We start from the raw sequence: 24,000 nt of genomic DNA on the forward strand, positions 1-24,000 counted from the left end.
TCCCTCCTTCCCCCCACCTCACTCCCCCAACCCCTCTCTCTTCATCCACTCCCTCCTCTCTCTTTCTCCCTTCCCGTAAAATAATCCCATCAGAAAAGTGATGGGCTGTATTTGCTAGACCATAATAAGTTAATAAATGTGTGTGTGTGTGTGTGTGTGTGTGTGTGTGTGTGTGTGTGTGTGTGTGTGTGTGTGTGTGTGTCAGTGTGTCTCATCCATAACTCCAAAACTATGAAACTAAGTGGCCCAAAACTTTGGATGCATATCAAGAGAAATCCAAGGGAGTGCATGAATGAAAACTGGGGATTTGGATAAATTAAACACCCCTTTTGAAGATAATTTATGGGATGCTCATCATCAAAAAAACAAATGAACACGCCATCTTGGTCAGCCCGCTGTCACCTCGCAGGTGTCTTAAGCCACCAGCTCAGGAATGCTTTGACTTGGAACAGGCTGCACCAGTTTCTGTATGATAATATGCTCAAAATTAATTTTTTTCCACTTTCCTCACATATTATCAAATGCATGACTGACATGACTTCATTCCTAAGAATCCCTGAAGAGATCGCTTTTGTAGGTGTTATTTTCTTCAAATTAGGAGCTTGGAGTGATGTTATCTTCTATATAAAAGTGAATGAGACCTTGTTTGTTTGTGACGCTAAGGTTAATCGCGACAAAACTTTATAGGATCACATTTTTTAACCACGGTGCACCTTTATTAAGGGTTTCAAACAATCATTTTCTCACAATTCATAACTTGTAAACACATGTGAAACCACATGTCACTATCTCAGGGAAAATCCATATTTCGGGCCTCCTACGATGCTTTACCAAAAAGCCCAATTTTTATCTTTTTTGGGATTACATTTTTTGAGGATTTTAACCCGGATACTGATACAAATGGTGAGATGGTGAGCTTCAATCAGCAAATATGGCATCAGATGTGAAAAATAACCGTTAATTACGATGTCACAAGGATCGGTAGAATCGGCAAAGAAGGAGTCACGTGACCTCTCAAATGCGCCAATCGTTAATTAGTCAAAAACCGAAAAGAGTACAAACAACACCTATACATAGATTTAAAGGTAATATTACTGCTCATCTAATGACATAACTCTCAATGGTGAAAGAAGAGTTTGTAGAAAAAAGGTCATCACCTTAGCTAACTTCTCAAAATATACACCCTGTGAAAATTCCTTTGTGGAAGGAGGGAGGGAAATGGTGGAGGTGGGAGGGAAATGATGGAGGTGGGAGGAAAATGGTGGAGGTGGGAGGAGGCAAATGGGAAGGGGTGGGGTGGGAGCCTGGAGGGAGGGGTGGGGTGGGAGGAGGCAGGGGGAAATGGTGGGATGAGGGAGGGGAAGGGATGGGAGGAGGGAACCGGCGTTGCCTGGCAATTCCAGGTACCTCCGCTGATAGAAAGTAAAACAAGTTAACAAATAATCGAGAAGTTTAGGTTCTCTTATGTTAGGAATAAGTTCCTCTATTTTCACTGCAGTTTATCTTCCATATGCAGTCGCGAGCTGCTGATATCACGAGAGTGTGGCTGTGCAACTGATGTAGTGCCCCCTGTAGATTTGGGTGGAATTTATGTTTTTTGGGGGAGGGGAGGATTTGGCCAGGGTGCCAAAGATAACTTGCTTACTCCTCATTAAAAGACACCATAAGGTCTTTCAAATCCACTGTCTAATCCCCAGCTCGATGTCCATGTGAAGAACAGTGCACTTAATGATGTGATGTGCTGCCAATGAAGCATCAATCGGACAGTTTATTGCCATGCCGAGAATCAAACCCAGACTGGACAGCTCAGAGGTAAGTTGGCAACCTCTGCACCATCATGTTGGACAATGTGGGTCATGAGTGAAAATGGTGTCTGTTTAAATTGCAATTTTAAGTTTATCGTTCAGTGTTGGATAAATATGATGCTCTGAGAAAGTTGTTCAAAATGCTCACCCTGAATTGGCCACCTTCTCCATCGTCAAGTTCTAGGATGTAGCCATCAACCTCAGCCTTGGACAATGGCTGTGCCTTCCATGAGAGTGTCACACTGTTTGTGTGGCTCGCACTCTCTTCAAGTTGTAGGATGGGAGCAGCAGGGATGGATACCTGACCTGTTGGACAACAGGGAAAGAAGAAAATGACAACACGAAAGCCAATTTGAGGCATGATCAATAGTCATCTCTGAAAGCATGACATTATTACATCCACCACCGAAGTGGACGGAGGTTATGTCGTCACCCCTGTTTGTTTGTTCGTCTCTGAGCAGGAAACCTCAAAAAGTTATGGACGGATTCAGACGAAACTTGGTGGACAGGTTGAGTGTGTGACAAGGACTAATTGATTCGATTTTGGTGCGGAGCCAGATCCGAGAATTGTTAAAGTGTTTCTTCACAATTGAGGGATCGGGCCAAAAACGTTATATAGCACGATATTTCAAAATGTTGTGGAAGAGTTATGACAAAACAAGGTGGACATGTTGCTTAGGTGAAAAGAACAAGCCAATTCGATTTTGGTGAAGGTCCGGATCCAGATCCGACCCTCTCGGTGGGATACAAAATGTAAACCGTTCAGCCGAGCGGGAGTTGTCGCCCTGCTGAGTGCCGTTCTAGGTTAATCAATGCGTTCACCTATATCTTTTAAGGTGTCAAAAATAAATGTAACATTCACCAAATGAAAACATGTATATTCATCGACATAATATGCTTGTCAGTCTGACTATCTGTCTTTTTCTCAATCACACATCGTGAGATGAAGAAAAATCGCAAGATTGTGAATTGCTTCATCGTTATTTTATTGTAATGTTTCGTGTATGTTTTTGAGGGCATGTTGAAAAGAAATTCCTCCAAAACAGGTAAAGATTATATGCTAGCAGATTTCTGTGGGTACCTGCTTGTAGTGTAATAACACTCGTATCAATTATAATGACTGAGCAAGAGAACTGCAGCCTTGGCTTGCATTGTAAGCTGCTCCAACCCCATCAATGCATTATCAGGTTTCTTTCACAATTTCAAATAGCTGTCTAATCCTTCCAGTGCCCAGTGCGCAAAGGAGGATGCAGGTGGTAAACAGTTGTCTATTGAGCCTTAGAGATCAGTCAACCAGAGAATCCAGTGTTTATCTGCAGCTTTCAAAAGTTGGGCAAAAGCCAACAATCTTAAACAAGGCAAGAGCTGTTAGCCTAGCCCTTGTGCAATGGCCAGTCGCTGCTTTACTTTAAATCAGTATGGAACCAAGTCATTTCTTGCCTGTCCTTCATGTGCAAGATTATCATCAGCAGTGACAGAGAATGCCATTCTGTTGTAGCCTAAGCCTGCTGCCTCCTGTGTTGCACACATATTCTCTAAAGCCCTGAAATACATTGCAATCTCAGCGAAAGACTCAGGCCTTCTCCAAGTCCTGCCAACAGATTGATGGCATTGTGGTACTTTTATTACCTTTCTCCTCACCTTTCCTTTCAAGCACTTTACCCTTCCCCAACCTTTCCGTGTCACACATTCAAGCAGTAACGCATTCTTTGTTATCCTCTTAAAAACACTAACTTTCTGCTCATCTGCACTGTTTTCTTGAATCAGTAATCTTGAGTCTGAGTCGGTCCTTCAAGATGGAAGATCTCCATTTCATGTGACGTCTCATTCCTGATCACAACCCGAACCCTAACAGCTTCTATATTATTGACAAATCTGCTCCTGTTGTGCCCCTTAATTAGTTATGCCAATCTTGTTTGCCTGTATGTCCTATGCCTTTATATCCATTTAACCTTCGTCATCCAGCTCGTTCACAAAGCCTCATTAAGGCGCTGTCACACCTTGACGATTTAGCCAGCAATGGCTACGTATAAAAATGTCTGTAAAACGTTGGCGTACACTGAAATTTTGATGTTTTTTTTTTAAGTTTTGGTCGTATTCATAACGTGTTGGTCGTATGCATAACATATTAGTAACGGGCACAGAACGTTTCGTTGTCTTACAGATAACTTATACCAATGAATGCTTAGCCTGTTGTTGGCGTTCACAACCTATGCCCAACGATAGTTTAACTTAGGCATAGCGCGCTGCACGTATCGCCGACGAACTCGTGGCATAGCCTGTTAAAAACCTTCCGCACGTGGATTTAAATCATAACCGCCTGAGAATTGGAAGTGTCAACCACGCAGTCACACCTTGATGATTTAGCCAGCGTATGCCGACCTATGAAAAATGTGTCTAAAACGCTGGCACCCGTCGAATACGTTATGGGTAAGTTGTGTATACGTTAAGAGCATGCTGAAAAACGATGAAGTACGCTGTCACATTTCGTGGTACGTTTAGTACGTCGTGAAATTTCAAGCATGCTGAAAATTTTACGACGTACTCGCCGTATGGCTCACACGTTCCGCGATGCTGGGAATAAGTTGTAGGCACGATATGCGATCGTTGACACACGTCGACACAAGTTCCTTGTAAGTTACTCATAAGTCGAAACACGTCGACGTAATGTTTAGCATACCCGAAACTTATTTTCTCCGTCAAGGCACATTTTCTTTCTTTCTCCTTGGCTCCGTGAAGGCACGTGATGAAATATCTGAAGTTGTTGTTGTTGTTGTTTTTATTTTTATTTTTTATTTTTTTAGTCTATCACGAATTTTAAAATATATTCGGACATTTGCTTTTAAATTTCGACGTCGACGTGACAATATCCTCAAACAGAAAATATTCACAGAGGAGGAACTAAGAATAAGACATGAGCAAACTGAAGAGGCAATCGGACGTGACGTAGCGGCACGTGATGAAATATCGGAAGATAGTTTTTTTTTTGTTTTTTTTTTTTTAAGTTGCCAATACACCATTATACGGTAGCTGTAAATTAGAAACACATTCAGTAAGTTCTGTGGTCGTCCGGAAGACGTCAATCAAATACGTCTACATATGTCAATATGCATTGGAGGTACGTTACACATAGGTTCAAAGCACGTTACTCATAGGTTAGAAATAAGTTTTGGGTACGCTAAGCATTACCTCGACGTGTTTCGACTTATGAGTAACTTACAAGTAACGTGCCTCGACGTGTGTCAACGATCGCATAACGTGCCTCGACATGTGTCAACGATCGTGTAACGTGCCTACAACATGTTACTCATAGGTTATAAATAAGTTTTGGGTACGCTAATCATTACCTCGACGTGTTTCAACTTATGAGTAACTTACAAATAACGTGTGTCAACGTGTGTCAATTATCGCATAACGTGCCTACAACTTATGGCCAGCGTAGCGGATCGTGTGAGTCATACAGCAGCATACGTCGTAAAATTTCAAGCATGCTAAAATTTGAGGACAACCGCAAAGTACAACGATGAAAGCCAGCGTACTGCGATGTATGGCAGTGTTTTTCAGTGTGCTCTTAACGTATACAAACTTACCCATAACGTATTCGACGTGTGCCGGCGTTTTAGCCCAACTTTGCATATGTCAGGCATATGTTGGCTAAATCATCAAGGTGTGACAGGGCCTTTACATCTGCACTAAACATGGACAGACGTAATGTTTTCACCCCTGTCTGTGTGTTTGAACAGGATATCTCAAAAAGTTGTGAATGGATTCAGACGAAGTTTGGTAGACAGGTTGGGTGTGTGAGAAGGCCAAATTAATTAGATTTTGGTGAAGATCCAGATCTGGATCCGGACACTAGAATGTGTAATTGATTCTTTACCATTGAGAGGTCAGATCAGGTGAGGGATGGGAGCATGCACCAGAGCAGCATGGCGCTGCATCCACTTTCCACCAGTACTCCGCAAAGTACAGGGGCTTCTGTCTGGCCATCCCCCAGGCAGATGCCTGGCCCATCCCAATTTCCTTGAGATGCTGATCAACCTGCTGCAACCACGACACACATGGTTGGCCCATTATCCTCCTCCACTCACGAGGCTCCCTCGCTGAGAAAATCTGGTGAGCAGAATCAGTATCAGGAAACAAGACACGTGTCCATACAGCTGCAGCTGACACTCACGGACTATGCGGGTAACAAATCCAATTTGAATCTCTCTCAGAAACCGCTCGTTGGACACAAAGTCCGACAAACGATAGTAAAAGGATTCTCTGAAGAGACCTGATACCAAAATAATTGTCAACGTCTCAGATCCCTGGTCAGAGTCCAAGTCTCACATCCGTAGAGCAAGATTGGAAGCACGAAGGACCTGAAGACTCAGACTTTCATCCTCCTGCACAGGTACCGACAGTGCCACACCCCATGTTCCAGTGAATCTACGACTCCCCAGGCCCAACCCAGACATCCATTGATCTCTGGCTCACAGCCAGCAGACATGAATATCACTGCCAAGGTAAGTGAATCTCTCCACGACCTCAACATCCTCACCACAAACTTGCACAGACAGGACAGCAGCATCCAAGATGTGATTGACAGCCTGGATCTTAGTTATGACCCAGGAAACCCATAATCCCAGCGGCTCCGACTCCTCATTCAGCACCTCGAGGGCCCCCAAAAGGATATCTAAAGTTTCCGCAAAGATGACTGCATCATCTGCGAAATCAAGGTCAGAGATCTTGACATTCCCAAACGTTGCACCGCAGCTTGATCTCTCCAACATCCTCCCGAGAATCCAGTCCATACAAGTGCTGAAAAGTGTGGGGGCCAGTACACACTGTTATGACACTGTTATGGATCAGATGATGGCCCCATTGGTCCATATTTGTACATTTGACCGATTTAAACATTCATCAATTGCATTAATCAGGTGTCTGGATTCAAACCCTTGTCCTCGCTGCTTCAAATTGTGTTTCCAAGCCTTTGTCTTCGTTTTACAGTTTCCAACAAGCCAGCCTGTGTCCTTGCCAGCCTTGCTTCTGGAGGCTGTTATGAATTCCAGTGGAGTGTCAACAATCTTGGAGAACTACAAAGGATTTGCTCCTGTTTATGAATATGTGCCGGCACTCTCACGCTGTTTGAAGCATGGGAAAGGAGATGTTCAGTGCTAATTCTCCCCGAGGGCCGTGGGGGGGGAGCACACTTACATCTTTGTTTCTTGCTTTGCCTTGCTTTTCTCCGCCTATGAATAGGTTTTATATATGAAACTTTTGGAGTGTAACCTTAAGTGTGGTACAGGGTCTGAATGCTGTGGTTGGTCCCTGTGCCACCTCCGTTTGCAAGTGCTGTGCAACTTCAATAAACCGTATATTCGAGAATCCTCAGATGACTCACCTCAATTTTTGCGCAGGATTGCAGGGTCATCATAACACACACCCCTGACAAACTCCAGTAACAACTGTAACTAAGTCAGAGATGGTACCACCACATCTCACAGCACTCTCAATACCAGAGTAGAGTTCAGATATCAGATCGATCAGTTTTGGTGGCACCCCACGAAGACCAAGAATCCTCCAGAGGGCATCCTGATTCACTGAATCAAACGCTTTACAGAGATCAACAAAAGCTGCAAGCAGCCCCTGCCGAAACTCTCGTCTGCGTTCGGTGAGGACCTGAAGAGCAAGGATACGGTCAATCGTTGACCTCTTTGGTGTAAAGCCTAACTGCTCTGGATGCTTGTGCTCAAGCAGATGGTGGTGAACTCGATCAAGAATTATCCGAGCAAATACCTTGCCCGGCACTGAGAGCAGTGTCACCCGTCGGTAGTTGTTGCAGTCTTGGCGATCACCCTTCCCTTTCCAGAGAGGGACAACAAGGCCCCTCTTCCAGTCAGTTTGGATGATGCCTGTGTTCCAGGCAGAGCACAAAACTGCATACAACGACAAGAGTGCAGCATTTCCACCAGCCTTGAGAAGTTCAGCATGGATGCCCCAGATCCCTGGAGCTTTACCCCATTTCAAACGGTTCACCGCAGCCTGTGTTTCCACAAGCGAAGGTGGACCACAGTTGATTGGAGGGTCAGCAACAGTTATTGTAACACCCCTGACGTCCAACTCGACAGCTGGTGGATCAGCCTGGTACAACCACTCAAAGTAACAGACCCAGCGGGCCTACACTCCTCTGTCAAGAGCCTACCACCCTCTGCTCCAACTGCAGTACACCGAGGGATGGGCTTAGATGAAAGCAACGCGCGAATTCCCCTGTAAGCAGGATGAGAATCACTTGACCACAGGTGATGCTCTACCACCTCACAGATTCCTCACACATAGGCCTCCTTGTCCACTCTTAGCGCACGTACAGTTTTACGCCTCAGCTCCCTGAACAACTCAGTTCTTCCATGAAGCCTGGCCCTGCGACTCTGGTCCAGGGTCCCTTGAGAGACAAAATTCTTCTTTGCCCTACAGTGAGTTCCAAGACATCAAGGACGGTGTTCTTGGAGGTACTCCACAACTCTTCAGGATTCCGCAAAGCATCGAGACACCCCCCACATCCCCACTCAGCCTGTTTAAGACCTCCTCAGCTTCCCTCTCATCCTTCAGCTTGCCAACATCCAGCCCAGACTGGGATGGTACCATTCTCCCGGATTGAATCTGCATCTTCAGAGTTGCTACCACAAGCCTGTGGTCAGTATTGAGGAAATGAGCACTCCGGTAGACCCTGCAGTTCTGGATCATCTTCCAGCAACCATCAATGAGCACACAGCCAATCTCCATTGCCACACCAGCAGTGTTGGAATACCAAGTCCAGTGATGAGCCTGTGGGTGCTGAATCAATGAACAGCCACCTTAAATCCATGACTTCTTGCAAAGTAAAGGAACTTAGTGCTATTCTGGTTCACAGTTCCAGACGCATGGGGACCAACACGTGTCTCATAACCATCTCTATCAGTTCCAGTCGATGCAATGACATCCCCCAAGACTAGAAGAGTATCTCGCCTGGGGCAATGATCAACCACAGACTCGAGTGTGGCATAGAATGCATCCTACACGATGAGATCACTCGCCTCAGTCGTAGCATATACAGAGACCAGGGAAACGACACCCAAGGAGTGACGAATCCTTCATCTCATAATACGCTCGTTGACCAGTGTTGCCTCAGTTATCATTGGAGTCAGCTTCTTGGACACAGCTACAGCAACTACATGGGCATGGTAACCAGCAGAGTGACCAGACCAATAGTCGGTGTAACCCCCGCCATGATCTCACTGCTATCCAGTCTCCGAACCTCAGAGAGTGCTGCAATATAGATGTTCAAACGCTTGAGCTCAGATGATAACAGAGACAGGTGATCATCCTCTCTTCAGGATAGGGAATTCCAGGCACCCACACAAAGGGACTGCCTCAGGTTAACCCAAGGAGACCGCTGTCTGGTGGGCGACACCTCAGCACCACTCCGACACACTCTCCTGCAATCTGTCCCGGGAATTTTACCCCGTGGTTTCCCTCTTGTCATCAAAGATTGGGGGCCCCGAAGGCTTTGCCCCAATCACGTCATCTGGTGAGCTACCCTGCAGAGGTCAGCTGCACAGCAGGTACTCCCACGGAATGGGTTTTCAATTTTCTTTGAAACCTTCTTGTGTTTTGCGAAGTGAAGGGTTTTACGGTGGCCACAGTGCAAATCCTGCCACCAACCTCCTCAAAAAAGTAACCCAACTGCAGGAGGACGTCCGCAGACACGGTAGGACACAAGATATGGATGGTCGTTGGCTCACAAGGAGCTCCTCCCCCCATGACAGGTTTTGGTATTAATCCTGCTCAGTGTCCATATCATCCACCCTCCTCACAAGGAAACCTGGTGGGGGAGATGGTTTAGTCACCAACAACCCGACTATGCAACAGGTTAGTCCAGGTTTGCATGATACCTTTAGTAGGTAGTCATCTGGCCTGACCTGACTATCTAATCTGTCCTGACCTGACAATTTTTGGAATGAAATTTCATTTTTGGACCTGGAAAGGAATGGAAAAAAATAAAAAATCATTCACCATTGAGAGGTGGAGCCAAAAACGATATATATCATGATATTTCAAAAAGTTGTGGATGAGTTCTGACAAAACTAGGTGGAGTTTCGGTGACAAAAACAAGTCGATTAAATTTTGGTTCAGGTACAGATCTAGATCTGGCCTATCAGTGGGAAACAACATGTAACCTGTTCAGCCTGACGGAGGTATGCGTGCCACCGAGTGCCACTCCAATTCTCTGTGTGAATAGAAGGTCTCAGCAAGGAAGCAGTCAGGTTTGTTGACAAGGAAAATCCTTCGCCTGTCTCCTCCATTGCCGAAAGCAGTCATGAATAATTGGCACGTAACACGGCATGTGAGGCACAAAGGAGAGAGAGAGAGAGGTATCCATCTCATGAATACAGACAGTCAGCTTCTCCAAGCATAGAATGAAAAGGACAATGCAATCAAATAAATGAATCAAAACTATCAAGGCACTTCACAAGCATGTGAGAAGATAAAAAAAAAATTAAATTGCTCTATCTCCATTGCCAAGTTGATATCAATGGCAAACAGAAGAAATTCAAGTACTGCACCTAACATGAGTTGATGATAGGAAAGTGTCTTCTGTAGTGTTTGGGTGACAGAGGAGCCACACCGAGCTTGGTTGCAACAATAATAATTGATTCAATGCAGTTCCTGAACCAGCAGAACTCTCCAGAAAACAGGTAGATTTAATGAATTCCAATGTGCAAATGAAATTCAATGGCATGGTGACAGGTACATTCGAAAATAAGTCATTTGGAATTGCAATGAAACAACATTACAACGAAGGCACAATAATATCATCAGAGGAGGGCCTTAATGTAGATAATACCTTGATGAGAGATCAATTTCTTACCATATCAAGAAATTATTTCATTCATCTTAAAAAGTTAATCTCTGATTTTGGAGATTAACTATGAAGAAGACTGGATGAAACCGGTGTATGTATATAATGAAGTTTGTATCGTGCAAAGAATAAAGAGGGTGAGGCATGAACCCTAACGGACAGTAAAAGGGTTGAGTAGTCTTTCGTCAGACTGAAGTTTGTCAGAATGATAGTTCATGGTCGTTTCTCAGCTCGTGAACATGCTTCAGTAGCCAAGCAACAGTTGATACAAAGTTTTCTTTCACAGTGATAACAGTTGTGAGCATCATGATGTCTGACAGACAGGCTGTCTAGTGCTTCAGGATATCGACGTTTGAGGAGTGGACAAAATAACCTTTCTTCTGGTGACTGACTCAAAAACCTTCACTGTAGTATCATGCTAACGATCATGAAGTCCAGAAATGTACTGAAACGCATCAGGGATGTAATGTAGATAATACCATGATGTGCAAAGAGCCATGAACCCACGTGTCACATCAGCACTTCCGACTGCAAGTGGTCTGCCAATAGGGGGTGCCTGCATCATAGAAAGCAATAATATCCATCTACACATCTATCTACAATGCTTCTAGGTACCTGTCGAGCTCAAATATAAACCCATCTACTGCTTCTCCTGCTACTGCCTTTCCAGAGAGACAATGCCATGCATTAACTACTCTCCGAGTGAAATACCTCTGGCTTACTATCATCCTCACTCTCCTCTTTTGATTCAAAGACTGAAGTTCTTAATCCTGTCATTATCCATTCTGCTGAAAAACTCTTCCGCACTAATTTTGTCTCCCCTTCATTATCCGAAACATCCCAATCAAATCCCCTCGTAATTGCATCATTTATAATTGAGAAGACATGCCTCCTTAAGCATGAGTCACATTTGCTCTATGGCTAGGATACGGCGGCCGTACCCCTCCTTGAATTGACAGAAACGTGCGACGGCCGCAGAGTTTCTTAGGTGGCCTCAGGGTGGCCCTACGCCGTATGGCTATCTTTTACAGGCCGTAGGGGTCTCCGTGGAATTAAAGCACGGAGTTATAACTTTTTTTCATTTCTAGGTTGGCCGTAGCAATTCGACAAGCCGTAGCCATGACGTAGATGTGTTCCACGTCGACCGTACGTAGGGCGTACGGTGGGCTTGCGTTATTCGTGCGTTTTCCGTAGGCTCTTATCAATGAAAAATGAATTTTGCCAACCCCCAAAAAATTACGGCGGCCGCACTATTTCCACGTTCGCCTTAGGGCCCCCCTACGGTCGCCTTGCGGGCACCTTGAGGCTACCTTGCGTCTGCCTTTAAAATGCTATGGCCGCCGCAGGGACGCCCTAAGGTCACCGTGCGACATCAAATCAAAGAACGTACAGCACCCCCACGTTTTCGGTCTCCACAATTTCCAAATACCCCGTGCGGCAACCCAAAAAATAAAAACATATGTGACTGCTACATTGTGTGACCGTGGAAATACTATGGCCGCTCTATAATTGCTAGTGGCCGTAGATTTTTTAGACCCCACGGCCGCAGATCCAAATGTGACTGACGCATTACTTCAGTTGCTCCTTCGAGTTTGGTCGAGCTAGCCCTAGTCTGACTCTTATTCCATTCCCTTGTTACAGGAAGTTATTCTGAATGACCATCAGTCTGACTATTCTCCTATAATGACTTATTAGAACATAAACAAATGGTATATATTAAAGGTAATATGCCATATTTGCATGTTTTTTTAAATTGATGGCTTATCACCACATCAAAATACAGCAGCAGAAACAAGCAAACGTTTTAGATGTAAAGACATGAATGACATTTACCCTTGCTTTGCACGAAGTCCAGCTGGTGAATGGCTTGCAGCAGCGGCCCAGTGTCCAGCGTTAGTTCAAAGTCAGGTGTCATGCGAGGTTGGAGTGCTCCACGACCCCACTGCTCATCCGTGCTTTGCACACGCTTGATGAGTGCATCTGAAACCTGAAACCAGAACAACAAGCCCGTACATTCCATTGCAGAGGGATGACTGACACCATACCAAGGTACCCCAAACCTCAGACGTGTGTGTGCGTGTATGTGCCCTAGTGCATCTGTACGCATGTGTCCAGCTTGTTTGTGTCTGTGCGCATGTGCCCATAATCGTGTGTGTCCGTGCACGTCTGCGTGTGCTCGTATGTGTCTGCGTGTGTCCATGTGCATCTGTGTGTCACCATGTGCATCTGCGTCTGCGTGTCTGTGTGTCTGTGTCGGTGCCTGAGTGTCTGCATCTGTGCATTTCTGTTGGTTGTTTCTGTTCCACCCAAAAGCAAAATGCAGGAGCTAACTCTTGACATGTACACATTCAGTAACGGATTACTCAAACAAGGTGACGAAGGTAGCAAACAAGAGAATCGTTTCATGTGATATGTAGTCTCAAGGTCAGAGTGAAGGGAACGAATGAGATGCAATGTTTTATTGTACGCCAAACAATTAATTTCACTTCTCTACAACTCTTTTTAAAGCCTTGCGAGAATAGTACTTGGGCATAGCAGCAAGGAGTGTTCCACCAACTCTGGACTGAACACTCTGTTTCATATAAAACCGAATAACACGATTGTGAATGCTTGTTCCAGGAAAAGTGCCCAAAATCAAGTCTGCTTGACATGAAGTCACAGTTCCAAATAATGCTTACAAACCACCATGTATCAGAAATATGGGGTTCAAGTGGTTAAGAAGCCAGAGCCACATCAGAAAAAGATTTCCCATGATACCAATCTGACAGCATCCAAGATTTGAGACTCTGAGAGCTGGCTTTCCAAAAATACATCTCCGTTTAGATGTGCACATGTTTCCTTGGCCAGTTGTGTTTTTCATCCGTACAAGAGTGAAGGGATCCATGCAAAATGAATTATCCCTCTGCGTGTGCAAAAATAACTCACACTCTGGATGTGTTCCAAAGTTAACAAAAAAGTCAGTAAAAAGATGTGGAAATGCTGACTCCTGGGAATTAATAAGTTGTTTGGTTATGCAGTTATGGCAGATGATGGCTTCCTTTCAATCCAAAATCGTATTCCAAAATATTGTCATGTCCAGGTCAATTAACACCGACGCTGGACGCATGAGCCAAACTGGCTTTTCACTCCCTCAAAAGACGTTCCAAATCAATGGCGGGTTTGCACGCACGGTGAGGAGAGACACTAAAACCTTGAGCTTTTGTTAAAACAAACGGGTTTATTCTCAAACCAAAAACAAGGTATGATTGACCGGTGGAGGGATACGACGCGGGTCGTGGTGGGGAAGCAATGGGGGACACGGAATGGAGAATAACTAATTATTTACAATGAGAATAAATTGAATGTAAAGAAACTAAGGCGCCTCACTCCAGACTCAGTCACAGACGGGAAAAGGGAACAAAACCGGCGGGCTCAGCTCTGGTGGTAGTGGGTGGAAGCACGGGCGCAAGGCAGCCACGAACAGGCGATGATAAAGGACGAGGATGACGATGGGCAAGACAATGAGCAAGCAGCAGGCAGACGAAATGGGCAGAGGCAGGTCGGCAGGATGACCTCCTCAGAGAAAGCTCTCTCAGCACTCTGTCCTCCTCTGCACTCTTTTACAATCCTCTCTGAACAAACAATTATCTCGGACACCCCCTCCTCAGAGTCCTTCTCTCCATCGTGTTCTCAAAGAACTCCTTTTCCTTGTGTTCGCCTCAGACTAGCACGATCCTCTCTGATGAAGCGCTCTCCAACCCCCATCGGCTCCTCCCTCTTCTACTCGGGCAATGCTCTGCTCCTGGAAGGTATCTATCCCTCCGCCCCTCTCTTCCTCTCTTGCCAAGTCTCCTGGTGCCTCCGGTAGAGGTTTACATAGGGGTTTGTACACACAATTAACTTCACCACCATAATCCCAAACTAATTATTACCACGCACCACCCCCTGCATGGTGCACGTTCAAACAAGACATCCTTAAGCTGATGTGTCCCTACGTACAGTACTCATTGAAAGTCTACACCCCCTTTCAAAATTCTCACCCTTTGTTGCCTTATTGCCTGGAATTAAATTGTATTAAATCAGACTTTTCCCACCTTTATTTACACATCATAACCCACAAATTCCAAGTGAAAAACATATTCGACAAATTTCTGAAAATTAATTAAAAATACGAAGCTAGAATATATTTGTTGGATAAGTGTCCACCCCCCTGAGTCAATCCTAGGTGGAAGCACTTTTGGAAGCGATTACAGCTGTGAGTCTGTTGAGATAGGTCTCTAACAACTTTGCACACCTTAATTGGGCAATATTTGCCCATTCTTCTGGACAAAACTGTTCAAGCTCAGTTAAGTTGTGTGGGGAGCGTCTATGGACAGCAACCTTCAAGTCATGCCACAGATTTTCGATTGGATTTAGGTAGGGGCTCTGACTGGGCCACTCAAGGACATTTATCTTTGTGTTCCTTAGCCACTCCAGTGTAGCTTTGGCTGTGTGCTTCGGGTCATTGTCATGTTAAAAGGTGAATTCTCATCTGAATTTCAGCTTTGCAGAGGGCAGCAGGTTTTCTCTCGGATTTTTCTGTGTTTTGCTCCATCCATTTTCTCTTCTATCCTGACAAGTGCCCCAGTCCCTCCTGATGAGAAACATGTCCATAGCATGTTACTGCCACCACCATGCTTCACAGGAGGGATGGTGTTCTTTGGATGATGTGCTGTATTGCATTTGCGCCAAACGTAACGTTTTGCATTGAGGCCATAAAAATTCATCCTGGATTCATCAAACCACAAAACCTTTTGCCACATGACTTCAGAATCTCTGGAGTGGTTTTTCGCATACCTCAAATGGGACTCAAGGTGGGGTTTATTGAGTAATGACTTCCTTCTTGCAACCCGACCATACAGGCCAGATTTGATGAGTGCTCGGGATATTGTGATCACATGCACACAGGGGCCAGTCTTTGCCATAAAGGCATGTCACTCTTTCAAAGTTGTCATTGGCCTCTTGGTGGCCTCTATGATCAGTCTCCTCCTTGCTTGGTCATCCAGTTTGGCGGGATGGCCTGATCTATGCAGGGTGTTGCTGGTACCATACGCCTTCCAGTTCTTCATGATTGTCTTGACTGTGTTCCAAGGGATATTCAAGGCCTTTAAAATATTTTCATATCCATCCCCTGATCTCAGGTCAAGTATGGGAGCATGTGCCAGAACAGCGCGTCGCTGCGTCCACTTTCCGCCGGTACTCCAGGGGCCTCCGTCTGGCCATCCCCCAGGCAGATGCCAGGCCCATCCCCATCTCCTTGAGATGATGGTCAACCTGTTGCAACCATGAGGCACATGGTCGGCCCACTGGCCTCCTCCACTCATGAGACTCCCTTGCTGAGAGAATCTGGTGAGCAGGATCAGCGTCAGGAAAACGAGCCACATGTCCATACAGCCGCAACTGACGCTCACGGACTATGCAGGTAACAAATCTCATCCGAGTCTCTCTCAGCAACTGCTCGTTGGACACAAAATCCGACCAGCGATAGCCAAGGATTCTCCGAAGAGACCTGGTACCAAAGGAATTAAGTCTCCGACTCAGATCCTTGGTCAGAGTCCAAGTCTCGCACCCATAGAGCAAGACTGGAAGTACCAAGGACCTGAAGACTCGGAATTTCGTCCTCCCGCACAGGTACCGGCAGCGCCACACCCCATGATCCAGTGAATCCATGACTCCCCAGGCCCGACCCAGACGTCTATTGACCTCTGACTCGCAGCCAGCAGAGACATGAATATCACTGCCAAGGTAAGTGAATCTCTCCACGACCTCAACATCCTCACCACAAACAGACACAGACAGGACAGCAGCATCCAAGATGTCACCGAAAGCCTGGATCTTAGTTTTGACCCAAGAAACCCGTAATCCCAACGGCTCCGACTCCTCATTCAGCACCTCGAGGGCCCCCAAGAGGATGTCTAAAGTCTCCGCAAAGATGACTGCATCATCTGCAAAATCAAGGTCCGAGATCTTGACATTCCCAAACGATGCACCGCAACTTTATCTCTCCGACATCCTCCCTAAAATCCAGTCCATAAAAGTGCTGAAAAGTGTGGGGGCAAGTACACATCCCTGACGAACTCCAGGAACAACTGGAAATAAGTCAGAGATGGTACCACCACACTTCACAGCACTCTCAGTACCAGAGTAGAGTTCAGACATCAGATCGATCAGTTTTGGTGGCATCCCATGAAGACCAAGAATCCTCCAGAGGACATCCTGATTCACTGAATCGAACGCTTTACAGAGATCAACATAGGCTGCAAGCAGCCCCTGCCGAAACTCTCGTCTGCGTTCAGTGAGGACACGAAGTGCAAGGATACGGTCAATCGTTGACCTCTTTGGTGTAAAGCCTGACTGCTCTGGACGCTGGTACTCAAGCAGATGGTGGCGAACCCTCTCAAGTATTATCCGAGCAAAGACCTTGCCCGGCACTGAGAGCAGCGTCACCCCTCAGTCGTTGTTGCAGTCTTGGCGATCACCCTTCCCTTTCCAGAGAGGGACAACAAGGCCCCTCTTCCAGTCAGTTGGGATGATGCCTGTGTTCCAGGCGGAGCACAAAACTGCATGCAACGACACGAGTGCAGCATTTCCACCAGCCTTGAGAAGTTCGGCATGGATGCCACAGATCCCTGGAGCTTTGCCCCGTTTCAACTGGTTCACCGCAGCCCGTGTTTCCACAAGCGAAGGTGGACCACAGTTGATTCGAGGGTCAGCAACAGGGATTGTAACACCCTTGACGTCCAACTCGACAGCTGGGGGATCAGCCTGGTACAACCGCTCAAAGCAACCGGCCCAGCGGGCCTTCACTTCAGATTCCTCTGTCAAGAGCCTACCACTCTCTGCTTGAACTGCAGTGCTCCGAGGGATGGGCTTGGATGAACGTAATGCGCGAATTCCCCTGTAAGCGGGACGAGAATCACCTGTCCACAGGTGATGCTCTACCCCCTCACAGATTCCTCGCACATAGGCCTCCTTGTCCACCCTCAGTGCACGTACAGTTTTACGCCTCAGCTCCCTGAACAGCTCAGCTCTGCCATTCAGCCTGGCCCTGCGACTCTGGTCAATGGTATCCAGTGTCCCTTGAGAGACAAAATTCTTCTTTGCCCTGCGGTGAACTCCAAGGCATCCACCGGCAACATCAAGGACGGTGGTCTCGAAGGCGCTCCACAACTCTTCAGGACCCCCCAAAGCACCCAGACCCCCCAAGTGTCCACTCAGCCTGTTCGCAAACTCCTCAGCTACTCTCTCATCCCTGAGCTTGGCAACATCCAGCCTAGGCTGGGATGGTACCATTCTCGAGGATTTAAGGTGCAGCTTTAGAGTTGCTACAACAAGCCTGTGGTCAGTATTGAGGAACTGAGCACTCCGGTAGACCCTGCAGTTCTGGATCATCCTCCAACGACCGTCAATGAGGACATGGTCAATCTCCTTTGCCACACCGCCAGCGTTGGAATACCAAGTCCAGCGATGAGCTTGTGGGCGCTGAAACCATGAACCAGCCACCCTAAGTCCATGACTTCTTGCAAACTCAAGGAACTTAGTGCTATTCTGGTTCATAGTTCCTGACCCATGGGGACCAACACACACCTTATAACCATCCCTATCAGTTCCAGTCGATGCATTGAAATCCCCCAAGACTAGAAGTGTATCTCGTCTGGGGCACTGATCAACCACAGACTCGAGTGTGGCGTAGAATGCATCCTTCACGGTGAGATCACTCGCCTCAGTCGGAGCATAAACAGAGACCAGGGAAATGACACCTCAGGAGTGACGAATCCTTAATCTCATAATACGCTCGTTGACCGGTGTTACCTCAATTATCATTGGGGTCAGCTTATTGGACACAGCGACAGCAACTCCTTGGGTATGGTAACCATCAGAGCGACCAGACCAATAGTAGCTACTTGGAAAGCTACTTGGTGCTCATGATTGAGTCTTTGCTGTGAAATGCACTACCCAGCAGAGGAAACCTACATGAACAGCTGATTTTGTTCTGAAATAATCAGAATCTCTGTAAATTAACACAGGTGGATGGCAATTAACTTGATGTGTGATGTTGATTATAAGGGGTTGGACACTTATCCAACCAAGATATTGTTGTGGTTCTGTAAAACCGCATGCCTCCAAGGCAATGGAACATAAAACATACAGCGATCCCAAGGCAGTTATTCCAATAGTATACACTTTAGTTAGTCCCTTCCATATGTCTAGTGGGTAAAAGGGGAAAGATGCATTGTGTGGGACTCTTGTAGTTATGTCTCTTATATCTCTAACATCCTCACTTTAACCTTTCACCTTTTCCTTTCGTCACAATAACCATGCAAGCAAACATGCATGCCAAGCAAATAAGAATGAGTAACACGCTATGAGCATCTCCAGCAGGTTCACACTGCAATCGCTTCCAGCCGACAATGCACGATACATCGTTCCGTTGGAGTCTGCGCGCCCATTCTCCTTTCAAATGTGCGTGCCAATTCCCAACTGCCACCTCACCTCAGACTTCACTCTGCTCACCAAACCTTACCATGTTCACCACAACCACTCCATTTAACTGGGAAAATAGTCTCTCAGCAACCCATGCTTACACGCAACTATTATTCACCCATTTCACTACGAGCGCCACGTGGCACTTGGCCTTCACCATGGACGCCACGTGGCAATCATCACTCGCTACCAACGCTGCATCGCCACCATTTCTCACTACGGATGCCAAGACGAGAGCGCCTTGCTCGCTAACCACTGCAACCGCTCCATGTTCATCAAGTCTGCACCGAAGCATCAGGGACCCGGAGGGGACGTGGGTCGAGCTGCTTCAAGGCATAATGCGAATGTTTGCTGCAGGTTATGAAGGGACCTACAGGTAGCATGAGCATTTCACTGCAATTCCATGTTAGAATGAAGAGCAGCACACGTTCAGGGCCGGAGCAAGTATCCAAAGACCGTGGCCCCATGTAAAATTCGGATCTCCGAACCGTGTCAAGGTTAGCGAGTAACTGGCCCATTTTCCAGCTCCGAGACATGGCGGAGCAAGGCTATGGCCACTGTGGCCCAATAGAGGAGCGGAATTTTGCCGGCAGCTCATCGTGATCCGGTTCTCGGCCCTCCCTTCATTGGGGCCCATAAAAAGGGCAGAGCGGAGTCAGTTCGTTCTCTTTTGGGTCAGTCGCTCATTCAGTCAGCCTGCTCGTGGGTCAGTCAGTCAGCCTGCATGCCTTCTCGAGTTCATCCGGTTCGCCGTGCCCACTGCCGCTGCTGCTGATGCTGCTCGCCTTCATGTTCAGGACTGTCAGTGCTGTGGCTGAAGGAACGCGGAGTCAGACGGGAACGGCAAGCAGGTAGTCAGTGAGCTGTTCAGCACAGAATGAAAGGCGTCGTGAGTCGCCGTGACCAAGTGAGGGTGGGGGGTTGCACACTCCTGCCACGAGTTGGGGCTGCTCCGTTTGAGCGATCCTCAATAGGTACTGACATTTACACACAGATTTTCGCACAGATAGGATCGGGACTTTCTCCTTATGCATATTTTTCTATCATCTTTCTATCTCTCTACCTCGTCTATTGTTGTCGCATAAAAGAGCATTAGCACGGGTGAAGCCCGACTGTTCTTTTACGGGTATAACCTGAAGTAGCGAACAAACTGACTTGCATTCACATTTTACTCTTGCATGACACTGCACCCTCCACGTTGCACTGCATCACATCTCCCACACCCACATCTTAGACACAACTAGGATTCCTCCCACCTAACTCTCCCTAAGCATTCTGGGTTGCGTTGGTATGCTGACCGTGCCAGGTATTGAGAGGACGCTTACCCTCACCTGCTTTCTTTCTCTCTGGGCTACATCTAATCTTCCTCAATTGTGTGTGTGTGTGTGTATATGTGTGATGATGCCTGTCCTCGGATAAATTAAGATGGTAGAAGATGTATGCCCAGGATAACTTTGCTCTGTGTCTGCTTTTGTAAGATTGCTTTCCCTTTTGCCATACCCCAAAATTACTTGCTTTCCCTGCTGTATATACCAATAAATCCCATTCACTGTGCCACATACCTTTCCCCACGTTCTAGTTGGAAATAAATGCACTGTGAAGAAATGTTCTCAGCTCATTTTCATGTTTTCCTTCATTGGTCCAGCATGGCTTGCACCCTCGCTTGGCCGGGACTTTATTCCCCAAAGATTCGCTTTGTAGCCGGTAGTACTTGGCAGTTCTGCTCGTCTGCACCTGATACGGAAGGTAATCTGATTAACATAAGTACGTATCGAGAGCATGTTCCCCGGTAAGGAAGTCAGTGACTCTTAGGTAAACGGTTTCTTAGACAGAGGACCCTAAATCAAGTGGTCGAGATATTGGTGTTCGTGGTCAATTGGTGACTGGCTGTGTCACAAAGTTATTTGTGTGTGACGGCCTGCGATTCCGGTGAGTCCAGCGAGTGACCCGAGGAAGTCCATCCCTCATGGTCCCCCCCTCCCCCCCCCCACACCCCCGGACCATAACAATATTCTTGTTTGGTATTTTAAATTAATTTTCTGAAATTTGTAGAATTTGTTTTTCACTTGGAAGTTGTGGGTTACAATGTGTAAATAAAGGTGGAAAAAGACTGATGTAATGCAATTTAGTTCCAGGCTATAAGGCAACAAAAGGTGAAAATGTAGAAAGGGGGTGTAGACGTTCTCGACTCTCGAGGCACTCTATTACATTAAGATTGGCTAACTACTCGTACACAAATCATGCTACTCTATCCATTCCTTTCTGCTCTATGGTAATATAACTCCCCCGCCCACAAACGTAACAATGTAAATAATTATTCCTGTGATACCATTAATGTATACTTTGCATAATATACATGAAGGAGACAGTTGTCTCCCATTAAGGCATGAAACAAACATTCTTAGCTGAAGTCTTAGGATATGCCACAAACCGCACCCTCATTGCCATCCGAGATTGCACAAAAACAAATCTCCGACCATTGCATAAACTTCCTCTTGTTTATTGCCGATATACTGTATATCATAACAGTCATTCTCAAACCAATTCCACTGCTATTTTGTTTTTAACAAATGTGGTTTACTTCAACTTCATTCAGAAATTTTAACTCCTAAAATGAAAGTCAACTTCCGTTTAATATGTTAAAGCTCAAACAAGTACATGACTTCATCTTTCTGGGGATGAAACCCTATTCCAGGGCAGATCGACGTGCTGTGTTTGTGTTCACACTCGCATCAACAATGAGAAAACAAACAAACAAACAAAAAAGCATCGATCCAAGAACAAAGATGACGTGCACAAACGCGATGTACTGTATGGCATTGCATTCAGAGGTGAAGCCAAGGTCTTTTCTCGACGAGGCAGCCATGCCTGTCTGTACATCCCAAGACGTACCGTGTTCCATTTTATTATGTTATCATGAAATAAATCGTACACCCTATTATGTCCATAGATCCATGTAAGTGAAAATCTGATAGCCAATCTTGGAACCCTTTTAGCTTCCCAACCTAAAATGTCAATTAATCGCTTCTAGATCTTTCACCTTCTGTCATTTCGCTATTTCCTGAGAAACAATATCATATACATGTAGAGATGCACTTTAAAAGTGAAGGAGTGATCATTGGCCATCTCCAGAAATAAATAATCATTTAATCACTGCATTCACTTGCAATATTTTAAAGCATTACTTTTATGGAATGTGAACATTCATGGTGTAACGATACTCTCATGTCAAATTTGAATGCGTGACAGTGCTGTGTTCTTCGCTCACAGATTAATCTGTCATCGGCATGACGAATACAGAGGAGACAAGCAAATCCTTATGAAATGACAAAAACCAAGCATCTTGAGAAGAGATTTGATTAGAAATTAAAGATAATAGTTGCAATCGTGCTTACATACATGGTGAGTGCTGATTATGTGAATGTCCACAAAATAAAGGAAAGCGAGTAAAGTGATGTCAATTGGCACCAACCACAACCCCGACTCCTGAATAATTAATTGATTGACATCAATCAATTATGGGGCAAAGTAAGTGGAAATCTGCCAATTGGCTAAAATTTGGCAAGTCTGTACAACAGAGGAATATGTCTGGCAGGATACATATTTGCCTCTGAGCTGTCTAGCCTGGGTTTGAATCCCGACCCAGCTATTAATTGTCATCCTGGTGTTTGGCAGGCAGGGTGAGGCATCAAGGTGTGTGCCGTCCGTTAGATGGACGTTAAACTGGACGTCCTGATGGGATTCATTGGTGGATGTTAAACATCCATGATGTCCTTCACAAAGAGTGAGCAAGCTATCGCCAGCACCATGACCAAATTCCAGATTCCTGCTCTAACCTACAGGGGGCACTACATGAGTGGCAAAGCCGCACACACAGAAAGTTATGCATATGAAACGAGAATGGCACTCGGTAAAGTGCATACCTCTGCCAGGCTGAACAGTTTACGTTTTGTATCACATTGATGGGCCGGATCTGGATCCGGACCTGAACCAAAATCGAATCGGCTTGTTCTTGTCACCAAACCAACTCATCCACCAAGTTTCGTTTGAAGTTTGCCTCCAAAGCCAGCCGCCGACTGGGCATCCTCCATCGTAGAAAGTCCTTTCTTGGCACACCTGAACTCTTGGCCACCTACAAGACTTTCATTCGCAGCTTGATCTCCCCGTTTTGGCTGGCTCCCCTGCCTCACATCTTGATGATGCCAATGAGCGTGAACACAGAAAACAAAGCATTGCAACTGCATATAGTACTTAGGTACAAAAAAGAAAAGACGGCATTGCTTACTGAGGTGCCAGTACCCAATGATTATGACTTAAACAGCATAGAAATCAATAAAATGACCAAATACTAGGATTTCGAAAATGAAGTCAAAAGATCATGGAAGCTGAAGAACATGGAAACCCTACCAGTGATAATTGGAGCAATGGGAATTATGAAGAGGAAACTCACAGAGATCTTAAAAAACATCCCTGGGAATATTACGAAAAACAAACTACAGTTGGAAGCTGTCTGGGGCTCGGTGATGATCCTGAAAAGAGACCTCGGAACAAAACTTTAAGAACAAGAAAATGTCACAGCTTGGTCCATGAATCGTGACCCCCTTACCGAAACGGAGGTGATATTTCAAGCCCTTGGAGGACTCCGTTCCACCTTGTGAAACTCACATATGGAGATAATAACCAATGACAAACACGTACACCTTTTTTGGTTTCTATAAAATGTCTTCATCACCCAATTTCTTTTTTCTTTCTGAAACTGTCCAATGTGGTCTTCCACCATCCCATCACAGTTGGGAGGCACAGTAGATGACA

General features: G+C 45.8%; 1 protein-coding gene across 5 annotated transcripts in view; it reads right to left on the reverse strand.

The window, feature by feature from the left end:
- The window catches only part of LOC147022837 (E3 ubiquitin-protein ligase TRIM9-like), a 132,704-nt gene that overhangs the window by 15,265 nt on the left and 93,439 nt on the right, over window positions 1-24,000 (reverse strand). For all 5 annotated transcript variants that reach the window (XM_085887707.1, XM_085887706.1, XM_085887709.1 and 2 more), the window contains exons 5-6: window positions 12,520-12,673; window positions 1,954-2,111 (exon numbers count right to left, since the gene is read on the reverse strand). In XM_085887707.1, coding sequence (XP_085743833.1) covers window positions 1,954-2,111; window positions 12,520-12,673 — 312 coding nt within the window. The remainder of the gene's footprint in view (window positions 1-1,953; window positions 2,112-12,519; window positions 12,674-24,000) is intronic.

This window comes from Eptatretus burgeri, chromosome 7 (assembly GCF_056783735.1).
Source record: "Eptatretus burgeri isolate ZD-2024b chromosome 7, Ebu_testis_v1, whole genome shotgun sequence".
Classification (NCBI taxonomy): Eukaryota; Metazoa; Chordata; class Myxini; order Myxiniformes; family Myxinidae; genus Eptatretus; species Eptatretus burgeri.